Genomic DNA, 26,649 nt, shown 5'->3' on the forward strand with positions numbered 1-26,649 from the left:
CACGTGGTCCCTGCTGCTTCCCTCTCGTAGGGCTTCCGGAGTCCACGGTGGGTGGATGGATGGGTGATGGATGATGGGGGAATTGAGAGGTGGGGGAGAAGTTTTGAACTTAGGCCAGGGTGCTCTCTCTAAATTTAAAGACCATGCAGGGAGTGTCTTAGAAACTCCAGGCAATAGCAGGATTAAGCAGGGGGTAGGTTAGAGGCTCGGAGAAGGCAATGGCAAGCCACTCCAGTACTCTTGCCTGGAAAATCCCATGGATGGAGGAGCCTGGTAGGCTGCAGTCCATGGGGTCGCTAAGGGTCGGACACGACTGAGCGACTTCACTTTCACTTTTCACTTTCACACATTGGAGAAGGAAATGGCAACCCACTCCAGTGTTCTTGCCTGGAGAATCCCAGGGATGGCGGAGCCTGGTGGGCTTCCGTCTATGGGTCACACAGAGTCGGACACGACTGAAGTGACTTAGCAGCAGCAGCAGCAGCAGGTTAGAGGCTGCGGTGCAGGGTGACTTCGTTTGAAGATGAGGGATGGGGTGGTGCAGCCCAGAACCCCTGGACTGCTGAGACGACGGGCATTCCTGGAAGGGAAAGTGCTCAGTCTCTCACACCACAGCCTGCGGGCGTTTTTTTAAAGATGAATTGTTAATGTGATTTGTGGTGGTTCCATGCTACTCTTTAATTCTTATATGATGTGAAATGAAGTCTCTCAGTCGTGTCCGACTCTGCGACCCCACGGACTGTAGCCCGCCAGGCTCCTCAGTCCATGGGATTTCCCAGGCAAGAATACTGAGTGGGTTGCCATTTCCTTCTCCAGGGGACCTTCCCAACCCAGGGACTGAACCCAGGTCTCCCGCATTATAGGCAGATGCTTTTACCGTCTGAGTCACCAGGGAAGTCTCTTATGTGAGGCAGGTGCTTTTTAAAATTGTTTTCCGCATGAAAGACACCTAAAATAACACTTTACATATTATGCAAGTGAAACAGAAAACAAAGCCATAAACCACTCGTAAGGTCTTAACTCTTAAGCTCGCTTATATTTATTCCAAATTTTTTAAACAAACATCTAATCAAATATTTCTGTCAAATAGGCTTGGCAAAACTACTGCAAAGATCTCTTCTTACTTCACCAGTTAAACTTTTAATAAATGTACAGTTCAGTTGAAAATATTTAGATGGATTTTCGCAAAATATCTTAGTAGCAAAACTGCAGTATCTGTTTCTTCTTTCTTTCGAATATTATAAAATAGGGGTGGATGTTTAGCTCAGTCTGTTTCAGAAAATCCACCTTAACTGGTTGAGTAAACAAACAAACAAAAAACTTTAATAGTGAATGATGTGAATATATTCAATATGAATTATCAACACACTCCTATAAATATAGCAGGCATGGATTTTGAAACATTCTTTCAATTTCATTTATTTTGACAGCTGTTTGAAATGAGCATTTTCTTTCCAAGGTGAAAGTTCACGTAGCTTCCAAGTTGATAGACGTTCCGGTGTTGAGGATCCTATCAGAGCTGTGAAGACGCAGAATGACGGACAGAGCTTAATGCTGGTTTACTTCTTGCTTTTTACGGCAAGCGGTTTAGCCTGTGGGTCGCGCTGGTTTGTGATCAGACTTGGTTCCAAGTGAAACATGCACCCTAGTAAAATACCCACGTTTCCCCGGCGTGGAGCATTTCATTCAGCCCCTAGAATAATTCTGGGTGATGAGCATGCATCTTCGCCACTCGAGTGTGTGGCCATTCAGCTGGGATGCTCAGAGTTCATTTTTGCATTCCTGCTTGAGCCATTCTCGGCCAGAGACACAGGATGGACTGTCGCTGCTGGGTCTGCAGGTGCCTTTTGCGGGAAAATTCTGGTGGGATCACAGCTTAGAGTGCCCCACTCGCCCCCGCTCCGCCCCACACACTCACTTGGGGTCCATCCAAGGAAGTGGAATTTCTACGCCAGTTTTCTTCTCTGAGAACCCCCAGGTTTGATCTGCTGCGGTCCCAGCCCCAAGCTGCCAGCCCCTGTGAGCTCTGGGCCGTCTCACCTCACGACTCCCAGCGTTGCTCCGTGCATCCTGTTTTTGCCATCCGGCCCCAGAAACTTCGCTAGGTCCCGGGACCCCTTCCCCTGCTTTCTGAGTCTCCTCTGCTGGCCCACAACTCCTGCTGGAGAGAGACGCTCCTCTGCGGTCCGTGCAAGGGGCAGCTGGCGGGACCCACACCCGCCCCATCACCTGTCCCTGCCTCTCGGAGCCGGGAACATGAGCACGCGGTATGTTCAGGGCTGTGGCTGTCCGTGAGGAGGCAGCATTTCAATTTCAGTTAATATTTTTCTCATAAACGATCCATGGACATTTCACATAATCACGATTCTGTTTATAGGTTAGGCCTCAACCTTGCTGAGCTTTTAGACGTCCGGGTGGTTTCTGAGGCGAGCTCTGTTTTCTTTAGGTGTTAGGCATGCCTGCAGCTGCTCAACACAGCCTGACTTGACCCTTGTTTAAAAAGTGTGTCTTTTATCTGTTGTTTTTTTCCTTGAAAAAGCAAGCAAACAAATGACAGGAACTTCCTTTCAGGGCTCCTGGGACGAGGGAAAGGTGGGCTTGGGAGCAGGAGAGATGGAGGCTGGGGAGGGTCCTTCTGCCTTCAGATTCAGCCAGCTCTCTGTGCGCGCGCTGAGTTGATTCAGTTGTGTCCCCGACTCTTTGTGACCCCACTGACGGTAGCCCGCCAGGCTCCTCTGTCCATGGGGTTCTCCAGGCAGGAATACTGAGTGGGGTGCCGTGTCCTCCTCCAGGAAGTCTTCCCAACCCAGGGATCGAACCCACGTCTCTTGTCTCCTGCCTTGGCAGTCAGGTTCTTTATCACTAGCACCACGTGGGAGCAGAGGTGCAGACTGTGACATGCTGTGTACTTTAAAACTCTGTCACCATTTGAAAAAGAGCAGAGTGCAGGCTGGGATGAAAGAGGTTTGACTTCCAAGTGGGAAAACAAATGAAAAAAAAAGCAACTCCACCCCCCCACCACCAAAGCCAAAGGTACTGCATCTTCAAGCCTACCTTTGAAACTGAGGAAATAAACCTAATATTGACGTGTGTTCAGAGCGTGAAGTAATATAGGTGATACCAAGTGCTCCAGAAACTGAAGCAAGGGAGTGGGGGCAGAAGGTGGCGAGGAGGCGAGGTCTGGGGATATTTACGGGAGGTCCATGTGGGCAGAGGGAGTGACTAGGGGTGCAGAGGCCCTGGGGCAGAAAGTCGCTGGTGTGCCCCAGGACCAGAAGGAGACCTGTGTAGCTGACCAGGAGGGATCAGGGAGAAAGCAGAGGCTGCTGAGGACAAATGAACAGCTGCCCATGACATGTGGAGCCTGGTGTAAAGACTGTGTTACTGCTTAACAGCACAGGCGGAAAACATTGTTGCTTTGGAACCACATGTGAAGCGTTTAAATGTTTTTCGTCTCATTTTCCCACAGCGTCTTTTTTTCTTCCACTTAGCGTGGTCTGTGTCACCTCTTGACTTTCTTTCTCAAAGATAGTGCATCACAGGTGCAGAGGCCCCAGAGTTCTCTGGGGGAAGCAAGCTGCTGAGGGGTCACTGGGGTGGGAGGACAGAGGGGGACGTGGTCGCAGGGTGAACAGTGGCATCAGGGCACCTGTGTTCAGTCCCAGAACTGCGTTCTCAGCTCCACAGACGTATCTGGAAAGCGCCTTATGACTTGTAACACGTGTTTAGTTGGTATTTCATCCTCAGGCCCTCCAAGGAGGACAAGTCCCTGTTCTTGCTTTCTGAAGGGACCACCCGAGGGGGAACGGGTCTAGCAGTTGGTGGGCCTGGGGGAGCCTCTGCCGGGCTGTGGGGAGAGATGCTTCGGGCAGCTCAGGCTGCCTGGGGCTCCGTGTCCTGTTGGCACCCCAGGACCCTCCTTTGATAAACTGGGTTGGTTACTCCCTCCCTGCCCAGGGCGTCCATCCACCCTGAATGCCGTCCGGTAAGGAGCCCCAGTTCAGGCTCTGCAGCAAACAGGTTTCCTTCCTCAGCTGACTGGGAAACCAAAGGGATAGATAAGTCAGTATTCCCTGTATTTCTTGGGGATGGGACCTCAACAGAAGAGCGTTGATGGGGTGATTTTGGAGCTGAGGGTGTCAGAGCCCAGGAAAAGCTAGTGAGTCACGTGGGAAAGACCTCCCCGCCTTTCAGCCTGTTTCGAGGAAACCACACACTTGATACACAGACTGGTGTGTGGTTATTTGTAACTTACTTGACTTTTAAGGACTTAACGTGGGTTTGAGTCTGTCTTTAGAATGTAGGCTGAGTTTTACTTAATTTTTCTTAAATGCGTAAGAAAGTGATGGTCTGGGTGGAAGTGTCTTAATGAGCCTCCTCCATCTGAACAAGAGAAAAGCGACGATGTCTTTCTGACTATTTATTTCATCTGTATTAGTCGTTATTTCCTCCCTTAGGGGCTGCCGTGACAGCATCCCAGGCGGGAAGGCTGAGATTCCGTTTTCTCTGTGGAGCGTGTATCTTAGGAAACACGCGTAGGCGTGTGCGTCTCCGGTTCATAAAGTCGGTCTAGAGGATTTGATGGGTGAGGAGTCCCGGCAGGCGGCTGCGTGTCCGGGCGTTGGGAGTTTTGTGACCGGCACCGGGGTCTCGGCGGTGCCTCTCTCTCGGCGTCGGCCTCCCCGGCCCTGCAGGCCGACAGCTTGCGTAGACTTGGAAACGACTGGACGTGCGCGTCGTCTTGCCCGAGCCGTCCAGGAGGTCTGGCGTGTGGGCAGGGTAACTCTTGTTCCTTCCAGTTCCAGTTCAGGACCCCGTGAGGCCTCCCGCCCTGTCATGTTCAGTTCGACACATCAAGCAGAAATTGTAAAACGGCCAGCTGCCCTCTACGGACGATGGAGCAAACAAGTTATTTTATCATAATTTGTGTAGCGCGAGTGTCACAAAATCGTGAAGCTGTGAAGTGTGACGAGGCGGAAGGGATCTCCCGGGACGGGGCATCCTTGTCTGCGCGATGCTCTGCTGGGGGGACGGTCCTGTGTGCGTGATCTCGGGGCGTCATTGTTGTCGCCTGCATCCTCTGATTCCTGAAGAGGTGGGTGGGAGCCACCTCCATTCTCGGGAGTCGTAGAGAACGCCCGCCCAGCTTTTGGAGCCCAGGGATGTGTTCGTGTCAGTCAGCACTTCCTTCTACTGTGAGAAATGTCTTCACACTGAGTCGACCGTCGCCCTGCGTTTTCTCTTAACTCTTCAGCAGCTTGGGAAGCTGTGTTGGCGTGGCTGGGTGTTGAGTTCCTGCCCTCTGCCTTCTCTCCAGGGGAGAAGGGTGGGGGAGCGGGTTTGTGATCAAGGCTTTCCCAGCCGGTCCCCTTCGTGTGCCGTCTGGACGGGCCTGGGTGTCCTCGGTCTCGCGTTTGCAGTCCTCCCACCTGGAGGCACCTCCCTGCTCCGTGTCTGACAGCTGGCGGTCCTGGACCCTCCTTGAGGGGCTGGGGGCCCAGGGTTCCAACTCAAGGCTCCAATGGCTCTCCTGAGGGGCCCAGCTGGGTGGGGTCCCTCCCAGCAAGCGGGTTGGGGAAGAATTGTTCCGAGGCCTGTCTGTGCCGAGGTTCCACAGTTCTCCCGGCAGGTTTGCCCAGCCGAGGCTCCAGTTCTGAAGATACAAAGACGCTGCAGGTGTGGGCTGAACATGGGTACCCGGCAGCTTCACCTGGCCAGGCAGCTGATGTCTGCAGGTGAAGCTGGGTGGGGGGTGGGCGGTCATCTACAGATCGGGAGTACCGGGGTCTGGGTTCCCCCAGCCCCTCTTCCCTGGGAAGGCATAGCCATCAGCTGCTGTCTTTCACCCTTTTTTTTTGTTTTGTTTCCAGTAAATGAAGCTGATAAAGGTGGTCTGAAACTCCGCACGTTCCACTTTTTGTTACTGAAATTTCAATCAGGGGTAAATGGCTCTCATCGGCCACAGGGGAACTGAAACGTCCATCTGCACTGGGGGGCACGGCTGTGTGTGACCACGAGGGAACCGAGGTCTTGGGCCCCGTGGCCCGCCTGGTGGGGGCCTCCGCCCAGACGCGGGGGCCCGTGCCCGGGGCGTGCAGAAGGCGCCCGAGCCAGGCGCTCTGTGCCATATCCCAGAATGTTCGCTTCAAACAGCCCGGACTTACCCCCCTCCCCCCCACCCCATCAAAAAACAATTCTGCTTCTGTTCTGCTCCTTTCCAGTGAAAACAAGTTTATTCATTTTTTTCCGGGAGCTGTTTGCCCGCATGTTTGTGCATTCACGGCCTGTTTACTTGCTGCCCGAAGCTGCAGTTGCTGGTGACGTCACTCACGGGTGAAGGTTTGAATGAACCAAAGGCCACGATGGCAGATGTGCCCCGAGACTCCGGAGCACGGGGCCGCCCGGCTGGGGACCCGCGGCCTCCCCTCTGCAGGGAGGTCTAGGTCTCAGCCTGAAGGCCGGGTGGCTTCTTCCCCCATGAAAGGGAGCCGGCCGCCCTGTCAGGGATGTGTCGTTGGTGGGAGACTGACCCACAGTCTGGACGCCGAGGCTCCTGAGGCCCCCGCGGTCTGTGTTCAGTGCTGGGAGACCGTTCAGGCTGGGAGACCGTTCAGGCTGGGGGGTGGCGGTGGGTCAGAATATGTTCCCCCTGTTTTCTTTAAATTCTTTGTGTTTTTTCCCATATAATGATAAGTCTTTCACGGCTCCTATTTTTAATACATTTCCAAGTTCCTGCATCATCCTTAAGTATAAAAACAGAGTTTCAGATTCCTGAAGGTGTATCTTTTAAACGGTACTCATAAGTCTGTTTCCTATTCAGTGATATTTTAGAGGGGATTTGAGTTATGTTTGGCATAATTTCAGATTTCCGGAAAATGCTTATTTCAGTTTCAATAATAAAAACAAAATGTATCAAACTGTAAAACATAAAAGACCTAATAGAAACTCTTAAATATTTAAATATCCGAAGGAAAGAACGGTTCATTTGAAATGTTATGTAACAGCAGGATATTTGGGGATGGTTATATTTTGAATAAATGGTTATTCTACATTCCTTTCACTTTATAGGTAGGTAGGTTTAGTCACTATGTCGTGTCCAACTCTTGCGACCCCACGGACTGTAACCCGCCAGGCTCCTCTATCTGTGGGATTCTCCAGGCAAGAATACTGGAGTGGGTTGCCGTGTCCTTCTCCAGGGGATCTTCCCCAGTCAGGGATTGAACTCAGGTCTCCTGCATTGCAGGCAGACTCTTTACTGACAAGCCACCAGGAAAGCCCTTTATAGGAAAACTATGGTATTTAGGTTTGATATATATATACAGTTTCCAGTTTATGAGAAAAGTATAGTATTTGGCTTGAGAACTTCACCTAGACACGGTGTTAACATTTTTATAGTATACCTAAATATGGTGGCTCAGAGGTTAAAGCGTCTGCCTCCAATGCGGGAGACCCGGGTTCGATCCCTGGGTCGGGAAGATCCCCTGGAGAAGGAAACGGTAACCCACTTCAGTATTCTTGCCTGGAGAATCCTATGGACGGAGAAGCCTGGTAGGCTACAGTCCACGGGGTCGCAAAGAGTCGGACACGACTGAGTGACGGAACACAAATATACAGCTAAGGGAAGAGTTGTACCATTCATAGTATAGTTGGCATTTTAATGCAAGTTCTATCATTTGGCCCAAAAACATTTATTGTTTTTGGGGGCAGACACATAATCCTTATAGTCGCATTTTCAAATGACCCAAGAAAGAGAAGAGATTCAGACCCTTTTTGAGTTGCAGGTCTAATGTATGTAACTTCTTTTCGAGTTGAAGGAGCAGTACTGTAGAATATATTTAGTTATAATCCTATTTATTGGATACTGCTATGTTATTCATGAAACATCAAATAGTTGTGTAAGGAAAACCGCTTCCAGAAGAGCGTGGTGGCTTCATAAATGACTTCATGACTTGCTCCCTCCTTCTCAGGAGGGTCTGTATCAGGATAGCCGGCTGTGAGTGGATGGGATCAGATCTCAAAAGCACACAAGCTTGCAGATCATTTTCTAAGGGGCTATCCGTGAGTCTCGAGGGGTAACAGGAGAGGGAAATGCATTGTAGCTCTCACAGATTTACCCTCCTCCTCCTCCTCGTGTTCTGGGGACATAGCGTCCCTGTCACCCTCCCCCTCCCTCAACCCACTGTTGAGGGTGAGAATCAGCTGAGTCTGAGTGAGTGGCCGGGGCCACGTTCTGATAAGACTTCATTTCCAGAAACGGGCAAGGGCCAGGTTTGGTTGTGCGGTGCTGACCTCTCTCTCAGAAGGCCACTCGTGGGAGGTGACAAAGGGCTGCTTTCTCCTGGGCTTCGGATGGTCCCGAGTCGCTTTTGTGCTCCTTGAGAAGGTTTTTATCCTGCTCTTCTGCCTGTGAGAACTGACACCAACCCTGGGGGTCCTGGTTTCCGTTGAACTCATCGGAGCCTCGTGAAGGGCTTTGACAGGCACGGGCTGAGTGCCGGGTATGAGATGGTCCACGCGCCCCGAGCAGAGACGCACCACCTGCAGGGCTCCGTGTCCCGGGGGAGTTTAGAATCAGCTGGTGGTCGCGTGTGAAGCTTCAGACTCCAGGACCCAGAAGGAGCCCTCCTCACTCCTCCCCAAGTCCCTCCCGTCTTTCATTTGCAGAAAGGGGTAGGGGTGTCCTGGGTGCTACAGTGACGAGACTTCCGGGAGAATTAAGCGTTATCCTTTCTCGCCGATTAGCCCCAAGGCACCTGGCAAGTCACGGAGGCTCCCTCATCCGGTTTTACCTAGAAAAGACCTCACGTTTCATAACTGAGAAGGGTCTGGGCTTCCCAGGCAGCTCAGCAATAGAGAATCCCCCTGCCAATGCAGGAGACACGGGCTTGGTGTCTGGAGTAGGGACGATCCCCTGGAGGAGGGAATGGTAACCCGCTCCAGTATAATTGCCTGAAGAATTCCATAGACAGAGGAGCCAGGTGGACTACAGTCCAGGGGATCACAAAGAGTTGGACGTGACTGAGCAGCTCAGCAGGCACACAGGCCGGAGAAGGGCCGCTGGCAACTTCGGGGCATTTTTCCCTTTTGGGTCTTTTGAGTTGAAGCAGGTGCTTAGTCGCTCAGTTATGTCCCACCCTTTGCGACCCCATGGACTGTAGCCCACGGCTCTTCCATTCATGGGATTCTCCGGGCCAGAATACTGGAGTGGGTTGCCCTGCCCTCCTCCAGGGGATCTTCCCAACCCAGGGATCGAACCCAGGTCTCCCACATTGCAGGCGGATTCTTTACTATCTGAGCCACCAGAGAGTTGGAGCCGAATCAGTAATATTTAGCCTGTCATGCTGGAAAAGTCTTGCCTTGACAGGGTAGCTTATAGGATCCACACATCAGGCTTTCAAACAAGAAACAGGAAAGGAATGAACACTTAAGTATTAGGACATGAAGCTCGTGCAGGCTGCTCACTGTGAAGTTCATGCGAATTGCTGTGGATAATTGGGAAGGGGGGTGGGATTTGAAGTGTGTTAACAAACAGCCTGGGCTTCCCTGGTGGCTCAGCTGGTGAAGAATCCCCCTGCAATGCAGCAGACCCGGGTTTGAGCCCAGGGTCAGGAAGATCCCCTGGAGAAGGGAATGGCAACCCACTCCAGTGTTCTTGCCTGGAGAGTCCCATGGACAGAGGAGCCTGGTGGACTGCAGTCCTTGTCGCAAAGAGCCGGACACGACTGAGTGGCTCACACACACACACATGCACGCACAGCAGTCTAGGGCACCTGACTGCTCTGCTCTTCGGTGATTGAGGTCTCACGGGCAGGGTTAAACGCGAGCCAGAGAAAGAGAGACGCCTTTTGTTAACCCCAGCCTCCTGGGAACACTTGGTTTTCTCATCCTGTTTCCTGTTGTGTCATTAACATCAAGCTGCAACTTGATGCCAGGAAATGTCTTTAATCACAAGCATTCGGGACGTAATGATTTTAATTGTCCGTGGAGATGATGAGCTCACCTCCAGAAGGTTCTAGGTCTTCCACAAGTTGGGTTGGTCAAGTTACTGACCGCACCCGTTTGTCCTGGGGACTGCGTGCTTCCATATTTTCCTTGTGAGTTATTTTTTTTTTCCACTTACAAAGTTTAAGTAACCGTTTTTCTTAGAATCCTTGGCTTGCTTGTTATCACACCCAACCTTACTTTTTTTTTTTTGCATATCCTAAGAGTGTTTTTGCTTTTAGTAAAGTGGGGAGATACTGAATTATCAAGTTGCCTTTTCTAGGAATTACTCATATAACTGAAAAGTTTATTTTCTCCCATCATTCTGGTTTGACATAAGAAGTCTCAATGGACCTGAAGGACGTGTTTGGGCTCACCAGAGGGTTTAGCTCTTTTTCAATCGTGTTTGCTACTAGAAATATAAATGTTTATTTTAGAGAAGTATAATGTTTCCTTTCTGTCACGCAAACAAGTGTCCGTGCCTCCCCTTATTCAGATCTGCCTGAAAGCACTAAACCACGTGTACCTGCTGCATGGGCTTTCCTTCTGTCTGGTACAGTGCTGTTCACCAAAGCCCTGGGAGGCCCCAGTCCCTCCCAGGCAGGGAGGCCTACACAAGCCCCACACGGGACTCTTTTCTACATCCAAACCCAAATAATCATAAGAAATCACTTTGAAAAGCCGTGAGTCAGAACATGCTCCAGAATGCTGTTTCAGTTATTTTGCTTTTTTTTTGCCAGAGCGCGTTTCCCAGATTTATTTCTGAAACCTTCTCGACCCGCCGCTCACCACATTTTCTGCCGTGGTGTTTGGACTCTTGGAGGCCAGCTCTGTGGTGGTGTGACGTGTGTCCTATTCCGAGGCATGGCGGCTCCCCTGCTTGTCTCAAGGGCAGAGTTTTTCAGTGATGTGTTTCCTTTTTCTTTCTTTCTCTAAAAAAATAGAGCAAATTGGAGATGGGCCTTTGCTGACAGCACTTGTGCTCATCTGCATTCTGATTGATCTTTTAAATGGAAGAGAAAGGGTGGAATTAGCCCTGGTCCCCAGGGCTTTACAGTAACTGACAAAGGACTGTATCCGTGGCGTGGATGTCGCCCGTCGCCTGTGACAGAGTGAAAAGAAGAAAGTGCGCGGGGCGGGGCCGTGTGATGTGCTGTGTGGATCAGCTTGTCTTTCTGCTGAAATTTTTTTTTTTAAATCAAGTAGCTCTCGATCGATGCTTCTGTGAATGGGTCTCTTTACACAGCGTGTCTAAGCTACAGATCAGTGCAGCGTGTAACCACAGGACCAGTTCAGTGTGCGTCAATAAGTTTCCACTCTTCTAGACGCATTGCCTCCAGGAGCAGGGTCCGAATTGGCGTCTGCTGCTCTGTGGTTGTATTCATGGGCAGCTCGTGGTTCTGGCCACGTTTTTTCCTCATGTTATGCCTGCACCCACTCAGTTCAGACAGTGCCTCACATCATAGTGATCAGCGCTGTGGCGAGATCAGAAAATTAATCGTTTGTTCTTTGCCTCTAGTAGGATTAACACAGATAATAAAATACAGTTTTGCTGGAATCCATCGTTAATAAAGTTAAGGGGTGATGATCTAGAAGTTGTTTTTTTTTTTTTCTAGTTTGGCTGAACCAGGCTAATTTTCAGGGGGAAGAGTGATTTTTAAGCTTCCCTGGTGGCTGAGATGATAAAGAACCTGCCTGCAGTGTAGGAGACCTGGGTTTGATCCCTGGGTCAGGAAGATCCCCTGGAGAAGGGAAAGGCTACCCACTCCAGTATTCTTGCTGGGAAAGTCCCCATGGACAGAGAAGCCCGGCGGGCTGCAGTCCATGGGATTGCAAAGAGTTGAACACTACTGAGCAACTAACACTTTCACTTTCCAAAGTAGATAAATACAAGGTAACAGTGGACTCAGGTCCTAGGTCCCAGCTCCTACTCTGGCCCCTTCTTCCTGGGATGCGGGATGTGGATGCAGGATGGAGTGACAGGACCAAGAGTGGTTCCGGATGCTCGCCTGACTACAGAGAGGCTGCTTGCTCAGCGCACTTGAACCCCGAGCATCCTGGCTCAGGATTCCTGCCAGAGCACATGCAGCAAGATTGCCCTGTGAGTCAGGGGTGAACCTCGGGGGTTTCAGCGGCAGGTGACGTGGGCGGGCTGGACTGACGGTCTGGTGGGCGGGTGCGGAGGTCCCTGCCCTGAGCGGAGGTGTTCCAGGGCCCGCTGTTGTCTGACCCAGCAGGAGACAGCTGGCGTCCATGTGGTGCCGCTGTGTCGGTCCAGGACACGTCTACACGCTTGGATGCATCCGCGTTTGAAGCACCGCACACCTCTCGCCCGGACACCCATCTCTGAGCTGGCGCCTGTCCTCTCTCTGGCCTCGGCCTGCCCACAGCCTCCCCACGTGCTGTGAGCACACCCCGCTCCCTATGATGGTACGAGTGTGGTGTGTGTGCGTGCCCTCGGGGCTCCCCCGGCCGCGTGCGGGACCGTGCCCCCGCCCCTGCCCTTCCCTTGGAAACCTGGGGCTGCCCAGCCGTCGGCTCAGCCCCTGGGGAGCCCTTTCCTCACTGTCCCACGTCTGGCTGTGGCCCTGGGTTGCCGACAGCCCGCGCTTGTGCCCTTGGAAGGGCTCCTTTTCCCTTCGCTGGTGACCACGGCTGGGCATCCTTTGGAACACAGGTGTCTGCAGAGGGCAGTGCACCTGTGAAAGAGGTCCTTGCTTCCAGGCCGGGGAAACAGCCGTCCTCTGACTCCCGTTCCGGCGGGAACCGCCTTCCTCATCCTCCCGCGAGCCTCCCGGAGGCGCCGCTCGAGAGCAGAGCTGGGAAGAAGGCTGAAAGGTCACCGGAATAAATACACTTTATTCCCGTCTTGCCCCTAGCAGCTCTCTGCTCTCATGATGCTAACGCTTAGAGATTAAACGTTTTGACAATAGTGCAGTTTGTGCTTCAAAGAAATGACACGTTCAGCTTGATTAAAACTGATGGAGCTCTAACGGCAGGAGTTATTTCATAGCCGTAAAACGTCCTGAAAAGCAGAGCAGAAACGTCCGTGGCCCTGTGAATCTGCAGATGGTAAAGGAAAGTAAGCTTTTCAGCAAGTATTAACCCTCATTTGTGTGACTCTATGTTTAGAGTTTGAGGGTTAGAGAGCTTACTTGCTTAGCTGTTTTCAAGGTAATGGGGTTGAGTGTTAACACATTTAGCCACATTTAGCTAATCATTAGTATAAACATAAACTCTGAACGGCCCTCTTCCTGTAAGTGTGGCCCACAGGGCCGTGACTACCTCTGCGGTGGCCACAGGGCTCTCCGCACAGTCAGGGCCGGTCGACAAAGCGCAGCCTCATTTAGGGGGAGACTAAGTTTAGATTGTCACTCTCATCGCTCAGTCGTGTTTGACTCTGCAACCCCGGGACCGCAGCATGCCAGGCTTCCTGCTCCTCACCACCTCCTGCAGTTTGCTCAAGTTCGTGTCCATCGAGTCGGTGATGCCATCCAACCGTCTCATCCTCTGCTGCCCCTTCTCCTCCTGCCCTCAGTCTTTCCCAGCACCAGGGTCTTTTCCAGTGACGTGGCTCTTCACATCAGGTGGCCAAAGGATTGGAGCTTCAGCATCAGTCTGTCCAATGAATATTTAGGGTTGATTTCCTTTTGAGTTGACTGGTTTGATCTCCTTGCAGTCCACGGGACTCTCGAGAGTCTTCTTCAGCACCACAGTTCGTAAGCATCAATTCTTCGGCAGTTCAGGTAGATTTTGACAATTGCCTGTGTAATTAAGGGATGCAAACCCTTCAAGTTCTCGGTTGAGAACTTGAAATAGATGGAGCCACGTCTTTGCTTTGGAGGAACCTGGGGGCCCTGTTTTCCGTTACATTTCACATTCTGAGTAGTTTACTTACTAGGTTTCTTAAAAGATGTAAGTCTTTTTTAATATAATAAGATAAAGTGGCACTGTCTCAAAATACCACATTGTTGGGAACTTTAAGTCATGAAAAATGACAGTGTTTACATTGTGGGTAGACAGCCCGCGTCTATGCTGGCTATGGTTTGGGCACCGCCTGGCTACAGAGCAGGTGCCCACTCTCGGCCGTGGGACACCCTGGACATACGTCTTGCTGGGATCGGCCCTCACAACTCAAGGTGAACAGAAAACAGTAGACGGGCAAAGCAGTAAATCTGGGAGTGTGAACTGGTCCTTAGAACTCTAAGTGATTGCAGAATAATATGTGGAGATGCTGGTTAATAACTTACAGCGGCGCAGGACGACACTGTTCTGTTTACGACAGCTAGTGACCCACTTGGCTTTGTGTGACCGAGAAGTTGCCGACGTGGGGAGGGGTGCTCAGAAGGGCAGAGGCGGCGTGCTGTGCCGTGCCAGGCTTCCTGGTTGGTGTGTGCCCTGAAGGAGCAAGCACACCGGTAGAAGTAACCTGAAGGAATTAGGGAAAAGTTGAGGAAGTTTAGTCTCTCAGCCCAGAAGGGAGGAAGCAGTTGGAGCTGGTGGGCATCCTGCCAGGTCAGCACCAGGGGGGTTGTCGGCAGAGGAAGGAGTATGCAACGGGAGGTTTTGAAATCTAGGTCATTTTCAGTTCAGTTCAGTGCAGTGCAGTCACTCAGGCATGTCCGGCTCTTTGCGACCCCATGAATCCAGCACGCCAGGCCTCCCTGTCCATCACCAACTCCCGGAGTTCACTCAAACTCATGTCCATCGAGTCGGTGATGCCATCCAGCCATCTCATTCTCTGTCATCCCCTTCTCCTCCTGCCCCCAATCCCTCCCAGCATCAGACTCTTTTCCAGTGAGTCAACTCGTCGCATGAGGTGGCCAAAGTATTGGAGTTTCAGCTTTAGCATCAGTCCCTCCAATGAACATCCAGGATTGATCTCCTTTAGAATGGACTGGTTGGGTTATTTTAGGAACAGGGAATATTCATTGGAAGGGCTGATGTTGAAGCTGAAGCTCCAATACTTTGGCCACCTCATGCGAAGAGCTGAGTCACTGGAAAAGACTCTGATGCTGGGAGGGATTGGGGGCGGGAGGAGAAGGGGACGACAGAGAATGAGATGGCTGGATGGCATCACCGACTCGATGGACATGAGTTTGAGTGAACTCCGGGAGTTGGAGATGGACAGGGAGGCCTGGCGTGCTGGATTCATGGGGTCGCAAAGAGCCGGGTCGCCTGAGTGACTGGACTGAGCTGAATGAGAAGCAGGGCAGGGGACCTGCGAGAAGGCTTCCATGCGGGGCAGACGTGCGGGCCTGTCCTTCTCCCTGTCTTCCTGTGACACGTTCGTGTCACCTGTGTGGGCGACAGCACGCTGTGACACGTGGTGAGGTTGTCATTGGCTCCGCAGCCCCGTGAGGAAGGCCATGGTCCCCCCCCAACACTGTCCACACGATGATTTGAGCCCCAGGTGGTGAGGGGGCCCTGGCCAGGTCACATGGTCTCCCCCCCTGCCAAGGGGAGAATCCTGGTTAGTTTTCTTGCATTGAAAATACGACCCTCACCTGATGGATCTCACCAATACACTGTGAATCCATCAGCCCTGCTCTAGGGACACCACGTGGGAGTTTTACCCGTCGAGCTTGTCTCTAGAAAAATGGAGTGAGTAAAAGTTTGCTTCGCAAAGAGGATCGTTTCCTGAAAAGTGACAGAAGACGCTGAAGCGGGCCCTTGCCTCCCACCCAGGGTGAGTCTGTGCTCAGCAGCCCACTCACGCATCTCCTTCCTCTTGCAGAGTGAAGACCTGTCTGGCTTCATCCCCGTGACGGCACGCATCACAGACAGCCGTGGGGAGGAGATGCTCAGCATTTTTTGTAAACACATTGGAAGCTGCTTGCCATTTCCTTCTGGATCTGCGCGATCGTCGCGTGTGGACGCGCCCGTGACCCAGTTAGACGTGGATGCGCCCGCCTTCCCCGGTCTCCGGGGGTGGGGAGCCGTCCTCCTCCTTGCGCTGTTCCTGCCTTGGTTTTTGACGACGAGAGCGGGAGGAGCGGCTCCGAGAAGGCCGGACAGTGTTGGTCGTGGCCAGTGTCCTGTCTCTCCCCGCCCTTGTTTTGGCGCAGCAGATGCATCCCGCAGCACGCTAGGAGATTCTGCCAGCTCGCGCTCAAGTGGTAAAATCTGGTGTTTACGGACATCCGCTCAAAACTACCACCGTCCTACCTCAGTTCCAGGGGAAGCCGGGTCGGCATGGTTTGCTGGGGGTCCCCCTCTGCTGGCTGAGTCCCCACCGCGGGCATCTGCCTTATCCCTCAGCCCCGGACACAGCTGCTCATCAAAGTCCAGCCCAGGGACCTATGTGTTCACTCCCACACAGAGCCCCGCGTGGGACTGCCGCCTCTCCACAGAGACGCAACTCGAGATTGGACTCTGAAGATGGATGGATAAATAATAATTATTATATGTAATGGAAGCAAGCTACTTTTGCAAATCATTAACTGGTGGGGGAGGGTGGGAGGGGCAAGGTCTGGGAAGGCTGGGTGGGGGACGGGGTGAGTATCTCTTTTTACCTTTAAGAGACTTGTTCAAGCTTCTCTCTGTAGATGTTTATGTAGGCACTTCAGATTGCAGACGCCTTTGATCCTATTGACAAGCTCAAACGTCTCTGCCGTCCTTAACCTTGAGCTTGCATTTTTCTAACCAAAAATTCACGTAGGCATGCGAGCCGATCCTAGACGGGGAGGTCAAGGGTTCGGCAGGTCTCCTCTAAAATGTATCATGTTGACGACGACACTCTCGTGTCGGGCCAGGCTGCCCCAGATGACGACAACAAAGACACAGAAAGACAGAAGAGAAGGGGCTGATGAAGAAGGCGTCCTGGGACACAGAGGAAGCAAAGTGATCTCACAGTGCGTGTCACCTGTCAGAGAAATCCCCGACACGGCGACCCCTCTCCTGTGTGTCTTCAGTGTTCTGGGAATATCAGTGTTGGGGCGATCGCGGAGGGTGTCCCTAGAAACCGCCGCCCTTGACCTGCAGAGCGTCAGGCCACCTCCGTGCCCCCTTGACACGCGGGGGCGGGGGGCTGAAGGTGCCCCGAACTCCCACGGGCCCATCCGCAGTGCCTCTTCTCCGAGAGTCCTATAGACGTCACACAAATTCGTTGGAGATACGAGTTAGGGTTTTTTTTGGGGGGGTGGGTGGTAGGGGGAGAAAAAAATATATATAAATACATAGATATATATCAGTATAGAATAATGCATTCATAAAATGAGGCTTTTCTAGAGGAAGACCAAAAAGATTCAATGTCTTAAACCTATATTTAATCGCAATGCAAACGTCTTTCTCCTCCCACGCTGACCTTTCAGAACAGAGGATTGTATCGCAAGACAAAGTTGAATGTAAAGTGACTGCCCTGAACGTTTCTCAAGTTTCACTCTTCCAGAATCACACAGCACAACCGTGCACAGACCATCTGATGCTGGTTTGAAGGTCATTTTCAGTGTGTAATATAGAGAGACTTTATGAAAAAGGTGTATAAAGTGTCCTAAAGTTTTGGTTTAGTTCTGGGACTCGGGATGGATGGAGTTGCTGTGGAAACCGCCCCTCCCCGCAGGACTGGACGTGGCCCCGCCGGATGCAGCGTCAGACTCCCCTCCCCTCCCGTGGTCTTGCCACCCTCCCCGTGGTCGTGTTTCTTCTGCCGCTTCAAGCGAGCGACGTAAAAAAGTTGATAATATACTAAATTTTCTTCTATCCTGTACATTTCAAAAAGTAATAATAGAAAAAGGCGTATGCAATATTTACATTTTTAATTTAGTTTACAGAATGGAACCAAAATGTATAAATGTTACGTTTGTTAAAACTTCACAGTGTACATTGGGTCTTTGTACATTTTGCCTGACTTACCTTAAATTTAAAATATTTTTTGCTATATAAACTTTAACAGTTATTAAACAGTGTTTTCTTTTCGGGGGTGCGTGTTGTTTCTGGAGATCAAGATGTTGAATATATTTCTCACTGTCGTGACGTGACGAAGGACTGACCCCTGCTGTCTTCCACCGTCTCCGCTGCACACAAGGACCGACATGGCACTGCTGGGAACCAGACTCCACGGAACTAGACTAGTGCATCGTGTTTAGTCTGTATTGATCATGGATGCTCTCCTTAATAGCCATATGCAATACAATAAAATACATTATTTATGAAATGAGGACCGCCTGCTCGATGCTTTTTCCTGTGTGGATAATGAATTTGACATCAAGCCATTCTTCCGGTGTTCGGAAATAAATATCTGGCTCTTTAAAAACGTTTTGTTACATCTTCACTTAATGGTTGTATTCTGGAAACCGGAAAACACCGCCCCCCCCCCAATGCCACAATGTGTATGAAAAGTCGATGTATTAAGAAAACAGCAACAAAAAATTCACTTTACCAAGCGTAGAATCATTGCAGGCATACTGGATGCTGTTTTGTTTTGTTATTTTTTTGTTTATTGCCTTGATTTTTTTTGTTATTTTATTTTAGTTATTTTCTTGGCCGTGCAGCATGAGGGATCTTAGTTTCCCCATCAGGGATTGAACCCCGGCCCCCTGCAGTGGAAGCTCAGAGTCCCAACCCCTGGACTCCCAGGGGAGTCCTGGATGCTGTTTTAAATGCTGTGCAAACATTGATTCCCTCGTGGTTCCTAATGACCTTTGGTGCTGGGAGTTGCTGTCCCATTTTATAGATGAGCAGACTGAAGCACAAAACAGTTAATGGACTTCCTGGGGTGGGGCACAGAGCTCGGGGGCGGAACCAGGACGCGGGTGCAGAGGCGCGCCCCCGAGTCCATGCCCACGTGCCTGCTGCGGCCCGCCTACTGAGATGCAGGTGTCAGACAGCATCCAGGCCGTGGGGCGGTCACAGTGCCGGAGCCAGGAGGTACAGAAAACAGGAGCAGGACCTCTAGTGGTTTTTATCAAGGACAGCTTCACCTCCTTGTTAGAAACCACGTTTTTATACATCCACTCTACTGGCATTCTATCAACTGAAATGCAGTAACACAGATGTCATCTCTTTTGAAAAGATAAAGAGCAATGTAGAAGGTGATTTTGAAAGATGGCTTTTGAATCTCAAGCAACAGTAAGCCCTGTGCGGCTTCTGGGAGCTTGGTGATGACGTGTGGCCTGTTGGTGCCCAGACTGGTTGTTCTGGGGGTTCCTGTTAGACACCCGGGAGGAGGCACGATCTATAGGGTTTAATGCCCCTAAAACCCGCTATGTTGGTGCTGAGAGGACTGTCGTTCCAGGGCAGACGTATAAGGCGAGAATCAGAGAGTGTCTCTACCCAGAAACGCGGACTGTAAAGAGGAGGCAGGTTTTTTATCAAGGTCCTGTGGAAGCTGGAAGTGTTCACCAGGATCCAATTTCTGAACTTGGTGGAGAATGCTAGATTAACAGGGCATCATCCCAAGATGTAGGCTAAAGGCCCCCCATGTTGACTGGGGAGAGCTTGATTCTGAGCTGTTCATGGGCAGCATGGAAGATGTGGATGGGTACCTTCAAGGATGACAGCACCTGTGAACTCACTGGCAGGATCATATCTGGCCCTTCTCAAAGCCCCGAGTCCCACGTTAAAGGTCACTTGACAAGTTTGCAGGCTGCTTGGGCAGGTCATTCACTGCTTCGTGTGTCTCACCCTGAGCTATGCTAGTGTTTGACTTCCTCATCCATTCTGTCCTTCAGGGCCACCAGTTGAAAGACAAAGGGGGTCGTGGCCTGTTTAGATCTTGATGGCGCCAGGTCCATGGCCTCTCGTTTAGACAGTGTGTGTGATCAGTCAGTGCGATCCCAGGTTGCCAGCTTGTGTGTTTTGTCCATGGCTGGATGGCATCAGCAGCTTGGTGTATTCTTCTCGTCCGTGGGTATAATTGTCGTTATCACATTGCTCTGATCTTGTTGTGATCACCATCTGCGCAGTAAGGCTCGTGCTGTCCAAACAAAGCGAAACACGCAAGACGCGTGACCCCCATTCTCACAGGGTATGACCCCCATTCTCACACGCAAGACGCGTGACCCCCATTCTCACAGGGTATGACCCCCATTCTCACACGCAAGACGCATGACCCCCATTCTCACACGCAAGACGCGTGACTCCCATTCTCACAGGGTATGACCCCCATTCTCACAGGGTATGACCCCCATTCTCACACGCAAGACGCGTGACCCCTATTCTCACAGGGTATGAGCGCTTCCTGGCGTGCAGGGGAGCGGAGATTGGCACCTCCCTTAAAATAACTGAAGATAAGCTTCTCATCAACTTGCCGGCTCCCTTGCCGTGTTTTCCACCTGCCGCCTCCCTCCTCTGTCCGGCGAGGCCAGAGGATACGCTGAAACCATCACGCCCGCAGCGACTTCACACGAGCAGGTATTTGCTTGATAAGTGTTGTGTCGGGTGTGTGGAAACCGTTTTCCCCTTAAAAATGGAGAGAGAGGCCAGGCTGTTAGTAATTTACAAGGGCTGCTAAGTCACTTCAGTCGTGTCCGACTCTGTGCGACCCCATAGACGGCAGCCCACCAGGCTCCCCCGTCCCTGGGATTCTCCAGGCAAGAACACTGGAGTGGGTTGCCATTTCCTTCTCCAAATTTACAAGGACATCACATGGCAAAAATGCAGGAAAGGTCCTATCTTTACAAAATTTGTTCTATGGATGTGGTCGCAGCCCTCTCAGACTCCTTGCAAGGGACGGGGGAGCCCTGGGCTGGGACCCAGCCTGGCGCTGCTTGAGGGACCCCGTGGTCCCTTCTCGGGCAGGAGTCCTGTCCCGGCAGAGCCAGGAGATGTCGCCTGGCTGTTCCCCGCGTCCTGTTCCGTGGGGGAGCTGAGCCCCGGTGGGTTTACCCTGAGCCCTACGGCCAGCCTGGACCCCTCTGTCTCCCCTTCCGAGGGTGGGGGCAGCAGGCCTGCAGCCCTCCCACCACCCTCTGAGCATCCCCCGAAGAGGCCCAGCAGCCTCCAGGCTTCGCAGAATCTGCTGGAGATGTCAGCTCCTCCCGGCGGGCAGCCGAGGTTTTGTTTCCCGCTCTCACAGCAGACCCGAGTCCTTCCTCCCGTCCGGTCTAGTTTTTGAAAGCACTCAGCTCCAGGCCGGCAGACCTCACTTCCTGCTTTCATCTGTTCGGCCTGGACCGGGGACGTCCGGCCCCCGGCTGGGGCAGCCCTTCCCGGGGCAGCACCAGGAGCCGTGCGGAGGCCCCGCAACCTTGTCGTCTCCCTCTGCTCTGGGTTGCTGGCTAAGTTCGGTGACTTTTGCGGATTCGCCCGAAGGGCGGTGAGTCCTGGTGGGGCCACAGGGACATAGTAGGAAAATAGTGCATCTGCCTGCAGCTCACACCCGCCCTCACCCACCAGGGCGTGCAGGCTGGCGGCTCCGGGGGACCCTCCAGGGTTTGCAGGAACTCCGGAGTCGCTCTGGAGACGGCCCCTGTCTGGCCTCCTCCAAAGGGTCCTTGGATCCTGGAGGAAACTTTCCACCACAAATGTTTCCAGTTAGCAAGCAAAGCCGCTTCCCGACCCCTCCCACCACTCAACCCTCCTGCACGCAGACTCCCCTCAGTGAAAGGGATGCTTGCTTCCATTCAACATTTTCTCCTCATCACCAGGAGGCATCCAGGCGTGGCTGAAAATCTGCTCCAGCCCTGGAGTAAATATCTGCCCCCTGAGGGCAGCGCACAGCCGGGCAGGCCGCTCTCGCACCCAGCGCAGCTCACCAGGTGACTCAGGCAGGAGGCAGGGCCAGGCAGTGGCTCTGGGCAGAGGCTGCAGGGCGCTGGTTGGTTCAGTTCTTCTGGGAAGGGGGTTTCACACTCCGCATTCTTTCTGTGGGGGCTTCCCAGGTGGTAAAGAACCTGCCTGCCGATGCAGGAGACATGGGAGATGCAGGTTTGACCCCCGAGTCCAGAAGACCCATGGTATAGGATATGGCAGCCCACTCCAGTATTCTTGCCTGGAGAATCCCATGGACAGAGGACCTTGGGACTAAGCACAGCACAGCGAATACCTCTCCTAAGTACCCACCGTAGCAGGCACAGTTCAGTTCAGTCGCTCTGTCGTGTCTGACTCTGTGACCCCACGGACTGCAGCAGGCACAGGTCTTTCATAAAGTTCACTAATTTTATAATAAATGACAAACACAGAGATAAGTCCGATAAGAAGCACTGGAAATGCTTCTCCCAATTCCCTAAACAACATTCTGTGAGACAGACGATCGTTCATCAACCAGTAACTCATTTGGTTTCAGAAGCTGAAAATGACCCACGGCCAAGGTCACATAGGGCCCCTGTCTGCCCCAGAGAGGTGATGGGAGGCCCGGCTCATCAGGAGATGGAGTGTGGGCCTCCTCTCCTGACCGGGCCTGGCTGTGACCCGCTGTGTCTGGGAGGACGTGGAGCCAGAGGCAGGCACCAGGCCTGGTCCTCCGTGAGCCCGGAGGCTCCTGCCCGCTCTCCCAGGGGCTGGCCCTGGTGGTGGAGCAGGTCCGGGCTGGTCTCTGGGCTGACGGGGGAGCCCGCCGAGCAGACACTGGTCGGGCCGGTTGTCCCCACCCCGGAGGGGAGCCCAGGCTAGACAAGGAGTCACCCCGCTGACTCACGGACTCCGGGCCTGCCCTTCGGAGCCGAGGGAGAGGTGTGTCCACCCCGGGCATCCCTGCTGGTTCTGCGGGCGACGTTGCGGGGCAGGAGGGTCTCCTCCTGCACTTCCTTCCCTAATCCCCCCAACCCTGCCCCCACCCTCGGTGATCACGGTACTTCCCTTTCCCCTGGCCCCCAGCCCGTCCCCACCCCCTGGTGGTCCCGCCTGCTGCTCCATCCACATTACAGAGTCCAGCAGTCAGCCCGGAAAGTCCAGACACAGCTCACCTCCTGACCAGGGGCCCCGCGATCAGGGCCTCCTACAGGGGACATCTGACCTCCCCTTCCTGCATCCCCCAGGATGCCCACCTGGGTTTTCTCATGCTCCCCCAGTTTGGCTGCCCCCCAGCACCCTGTCTTTTCACAGGAAGGGGTTCCCCGTTTCCACACGGTCGCATCTCCCGTGCAGAACACCCGCCCTCCTGCCTCCTGCCTCTGTGACATCGAGCCTGTTTGTTTGAGTCATCTCAGGCTACCTGGTGGAGACGGCAATGGCACCCCACTCCAATAGTCTCACCTGGAGAATCCCATGGATGGAGGAGCCTGGGGCTGCAGTCCATGGGGTCGGGAAGAGTCGGACACGACTTCACTTTCACGCATTGGAGGAGGAAATGGCAACCCACTCTAGTGCTCTTGCCTGGAGAATCCCAGGGACGGGGGAGCCTGGTGGGCTGCCACCTATGGGGTCGCTCAGAGTCGGACACGACTGCAGCGACTTAGCAGCAGCAGCAGCAGGTTATCTGGGGTTGGGGGCTGGGGTGAGGAAGTCAGCGAGCCCCCCTCGGGCCTCATGAAGAGAGCAAAGACGGGCGGAGGCTGGACGCTGGAGCCCCTGGGGCTGTTCTCCAGAGTCACGGAGAGCTTCTGAGAGAGAACCCGTCAGCTCCGTCTTGGAGGGAGGATGGATTCCCCCTCTTCCGGCTGGAGCAGGGCAGACCGCAGGCCCTGCCGGCCAGCGATGGATCCGCAGCACCTTCTCCGCGGGCCGCTCACGACGAGACCCTCTGGTTTGCGGCCGTCCTCACGCAGCTGTCCTGAGAACATGATGGGGGTGCTGGGGGAGAGCTGCCCCCGTTTCCCCAGGTGTGTGAGTTCGGAAGAGCGCTCGGACCGGCACGGAGCGTCAGGCTCCACACCTCTGCACGCAGGGCGCTGCCTCCCTCACTCTGGCCGCCCCACTGGCCTCCTCCTCCTCCAGCCCTCCCTGCGTCCTCTGCCCTCTGACCCCCGTGGGCCCCAGCGTGCCTTCCATGACCTCCTGGGTCTGCGTTTCCCTCCTCTGCGACCTCCTCTTTGGCCTCTGCTGCTGCCTCTCGGCAGCTGCTCCCCCGCCCACAAGCCAGGATCGCACACTGATGGGTCTGCAGGCCGCCTCCGCCTGGATTTCTTGTTGTTTAGTCGCTGAGTCTTATCCTCTGAGTCTTTGTAAAACCCCACGGACCGCAGCCCGCCAGGCTTCCCTGTCCATCACCAACTCCCAGAGCTTGCTGACTCATGTCCATAAAGTCGATGATGCCATCCAACCATCTTGTCCTCTGTCACCCCCTTCTCCTCCTGGTTTTCTGAATGGCATCCTAAATCTAACATGCCCACAAGCATATCTCTGTCTTCCCTGGAAACCAGTTCCGCCTCCTGACCATTTCCTGTGAGTCAATGAGGCTGACACTTCCTTCTGACAGCCCCCATGGCCCTCCCCATGTCCCATCCATTTCTGTCTTTGGGGTCTCACCAGGCTCCATCCCTTCCTTCCCTAACACGTTGCTAATTCCACCTGCTCCGCTGGACTCTCTGCTGCAGCCTGTCTCTGGTCCCCACCTCTGTGTGTCTGCAGATTCTGTCGTTCTGATGCTCAGCTCACATCGTGTCAGTGCTCGATGCGCAGACCCTCAGGAGATCCCTCTTGGTACCCAACAGAGTCCAAGCTCTTCTCCTTAGGGTTCCAGGCCCTCATGATTCATCCCCATCTCTAGCTTCTCACCTGAGGATCCCCAGGGCTGTGTGGTCTAGGGACAAGAAGAAATCAGGGGCCCTCCCTACACATTTATGTGTAGGGAGCAGCCTCCCGCCCTGGCCCTAACAGATGGATATGTTTAGAAAATTGACTCAGAATAAGAGCATGGAAGTGACTGTGGTTTTCTGACTCAGGGATGGTCCTTGCAGAAGTGTGAGCATTCTCTCGAGGAGTGGATGGAGCAGTGCTCCGTGGGTGCGGAGGAGCGAACAGCTTGAGGGGAGCTTCAGCCTTGCAGGGGCCGGACTCTCCCTGGCCAGAACAGTTTGCCCCTGTGCTGCTGGAACTCAGAGGATGTGGACGTTTGGGTCTTCAGAATCATCTGCGGACTGGTGGGTTGATGTAAAGAGGCCGTTCTGTAGGGTCTGGGGTTTGATAAACGACGTTCGTGGCCAGTTTGCTCAGCGGCTACACTGTGCTCTCTGCTCTGGCAGGTCTGTTCTTGGGTGATAGGATCCTGTGTGACTCAGACAAACATCATAAGCACATGTCTTCTCTTTTCGGCCATTTGGGTTTGATAACCCTTCCCATAGGAAAGCTCCTAGTGTCTCTTTAGATGATCTGGCCGGTTGATATTGGCGGTCTGAGAAGCTGTCTCCCTGAACGCTCTCGTCCACTGAAAATTATGTGAAACCTCATATCATGTACATTCATGTTTTTAAGGTGTGGAGACTTGAAGGGGAACAAAATCACAGTTCGCGCTGGGGCTGAGGGGGCAGCAGGTCTGGGGTTCCCTCCCTGAAGCCGACGCGTCTTAATGGAAAAGGACGGACGTCACTCCCCGCACCTACCTACCCCATCAGCAGCAGATACAAGGATCTCCTTACTCTGGTAAGTACTTCAGGCGTGGCATCCTGGATTGGTGTCAGGAGGGCGGACACACAAACAAGGCAGCAGGAGGAGGTTGGTTTTCTGTCCACCCTTTCTCATCCCTCCAGCTTCCTCGTGCTCTCCACCCCCCTGCATCTCTCTCCCTCCTCCGCTCCTGTTCCCAGCTCTCTCTCTTCCCAAGTGACCTTTCAATCATGCAGATTTGACCTAACGCTGCCTCGGACCCCCTGATCCCCGCCCTTACCCTGATGGCGCCTCTGCATGTGGTTCCCAGAACCGCCCGGGCCCCCACGCGGCCTTGGTCTTACTCCCAGCCCGCCCCGCTCGCTGCGTCACTTGGAGTCAAAGTCTGTGTCCTGAAAACCTTTTCGGCTCCATCGCTGGCTCTGCCTCCCTGCCCCCGACTCCAGCCCTGTGTCTCCCGAAGTCTCCCTGCAGGGGCGGTGCCCGTGGACACCTCCCTGTGCCCACAGCGGAGGGCAGCTCTCTGGGCCTGCTCCCCGCCCGCCCCCCAACTTCCCCGCTGGGCTTCCTGGAGTTGGCTCCCGGATGAAGGACTTGAACCCAGATCTTTGCCTCAGGGACAAAGATTGGAGGCGGGAGACAGATTATTTTCTCGGCCCGTGCTTCCCTGGCTACTGTTTGAAATGAAAACTTGAGCATCATTGCCTCAGTACTTCAAATGCGCTTCCCTGTCTTGCTTTTTCTTGCTTGTCCCTCTTTCCCAAGACCGTGTGTTTCCCTGACTGATCTCGCGTGCTGTCCGTCTTTCCTACAAGGATGTAAGTGACCCACAGCGGTGAGGTCTGCTTGGTTCATACCTGCTCTCCAGACCCTAGAAGAAGGGTGCCCTGCATACAGTAGGCTTTCAATAAATGCTCTGTGAATTGTCCATCCTGGCAAAGTGGGACCGTCTCAAACAGGTGTAACGTCACAGGCTCTTGGAGTTGGAGCCTCAGAATGCTTTCGCCCTATTTCCCGGTGCAGAAGTCCTGGGTAATTGATGAACGTGCGTCCCCTTGCGTTATTTTGGGGTTAGGGACTTGGAACTGCACACAGCCTGTTCCTCTGCTGGAAAGCCCCAGCTCCAGTCCACAGACATTTCTAAGAGAACACTAATGCCCACGCTGGCCTTAGCGGATGTAAGTAAGTTCTCAGGCTGTCAGCCCAGGACTCCAAGAGGTGCCAGCTAGGGGCAGAGCTAGTGCA

At 53.2% G+C, this 26,649-nt stretch overlaps 1 protein-coding gene across 12 annotated transcripts in view; it reads left to right on the forward strand.

The window, feature by feature from the left end:
• IRS2 (insulin receptor substrate 2) overlaps positions 1-26,291 on the forward strand; it is a 40,668-nt gene extending 14,377 nt beyond the window's left edge. Inside the window, exons 2-5 of one of the 12 annotated variants that reach the window (XM_088842595.1) lie at positions 11,862-12,082; positions 12,216-12,411; positions 12,659-12,819; positions 15,719-18,139. In XM_088842595.1, coding sequence (XP_088698721.1) covers positions 11,862-12,082; positions 12,216-12,389 — 395 coding nt within the window. In that variant the 3' untranslated portion in view covers positions 12,390-12,411; positions 12,659-12,819; positions 15,719-18,139. The other 11 variants (XM_088842594.1, XM_088842598.1, XM_088842599.1 and 8 more) reach the window with 11 other exon arrangements.
• Positions 26,292-26,649: the final 358 nt, after the last annotated feature.

Source organism: Moschus berezovskii, chromosome 13, assembly GCF_049115385.1.
Source record: "Moschus berezovskii isolate FMDL1 chromosome 13, NW_MosBer_1.0, whole genome shotgun sequence".
Taxonomy (NCBI): domain Eukaryota; kingdom Metazoa; phylum Chordata; class Mammalia; order Artiodactyla; family Moschidae; genus Moschus; species Moschus berezovskii.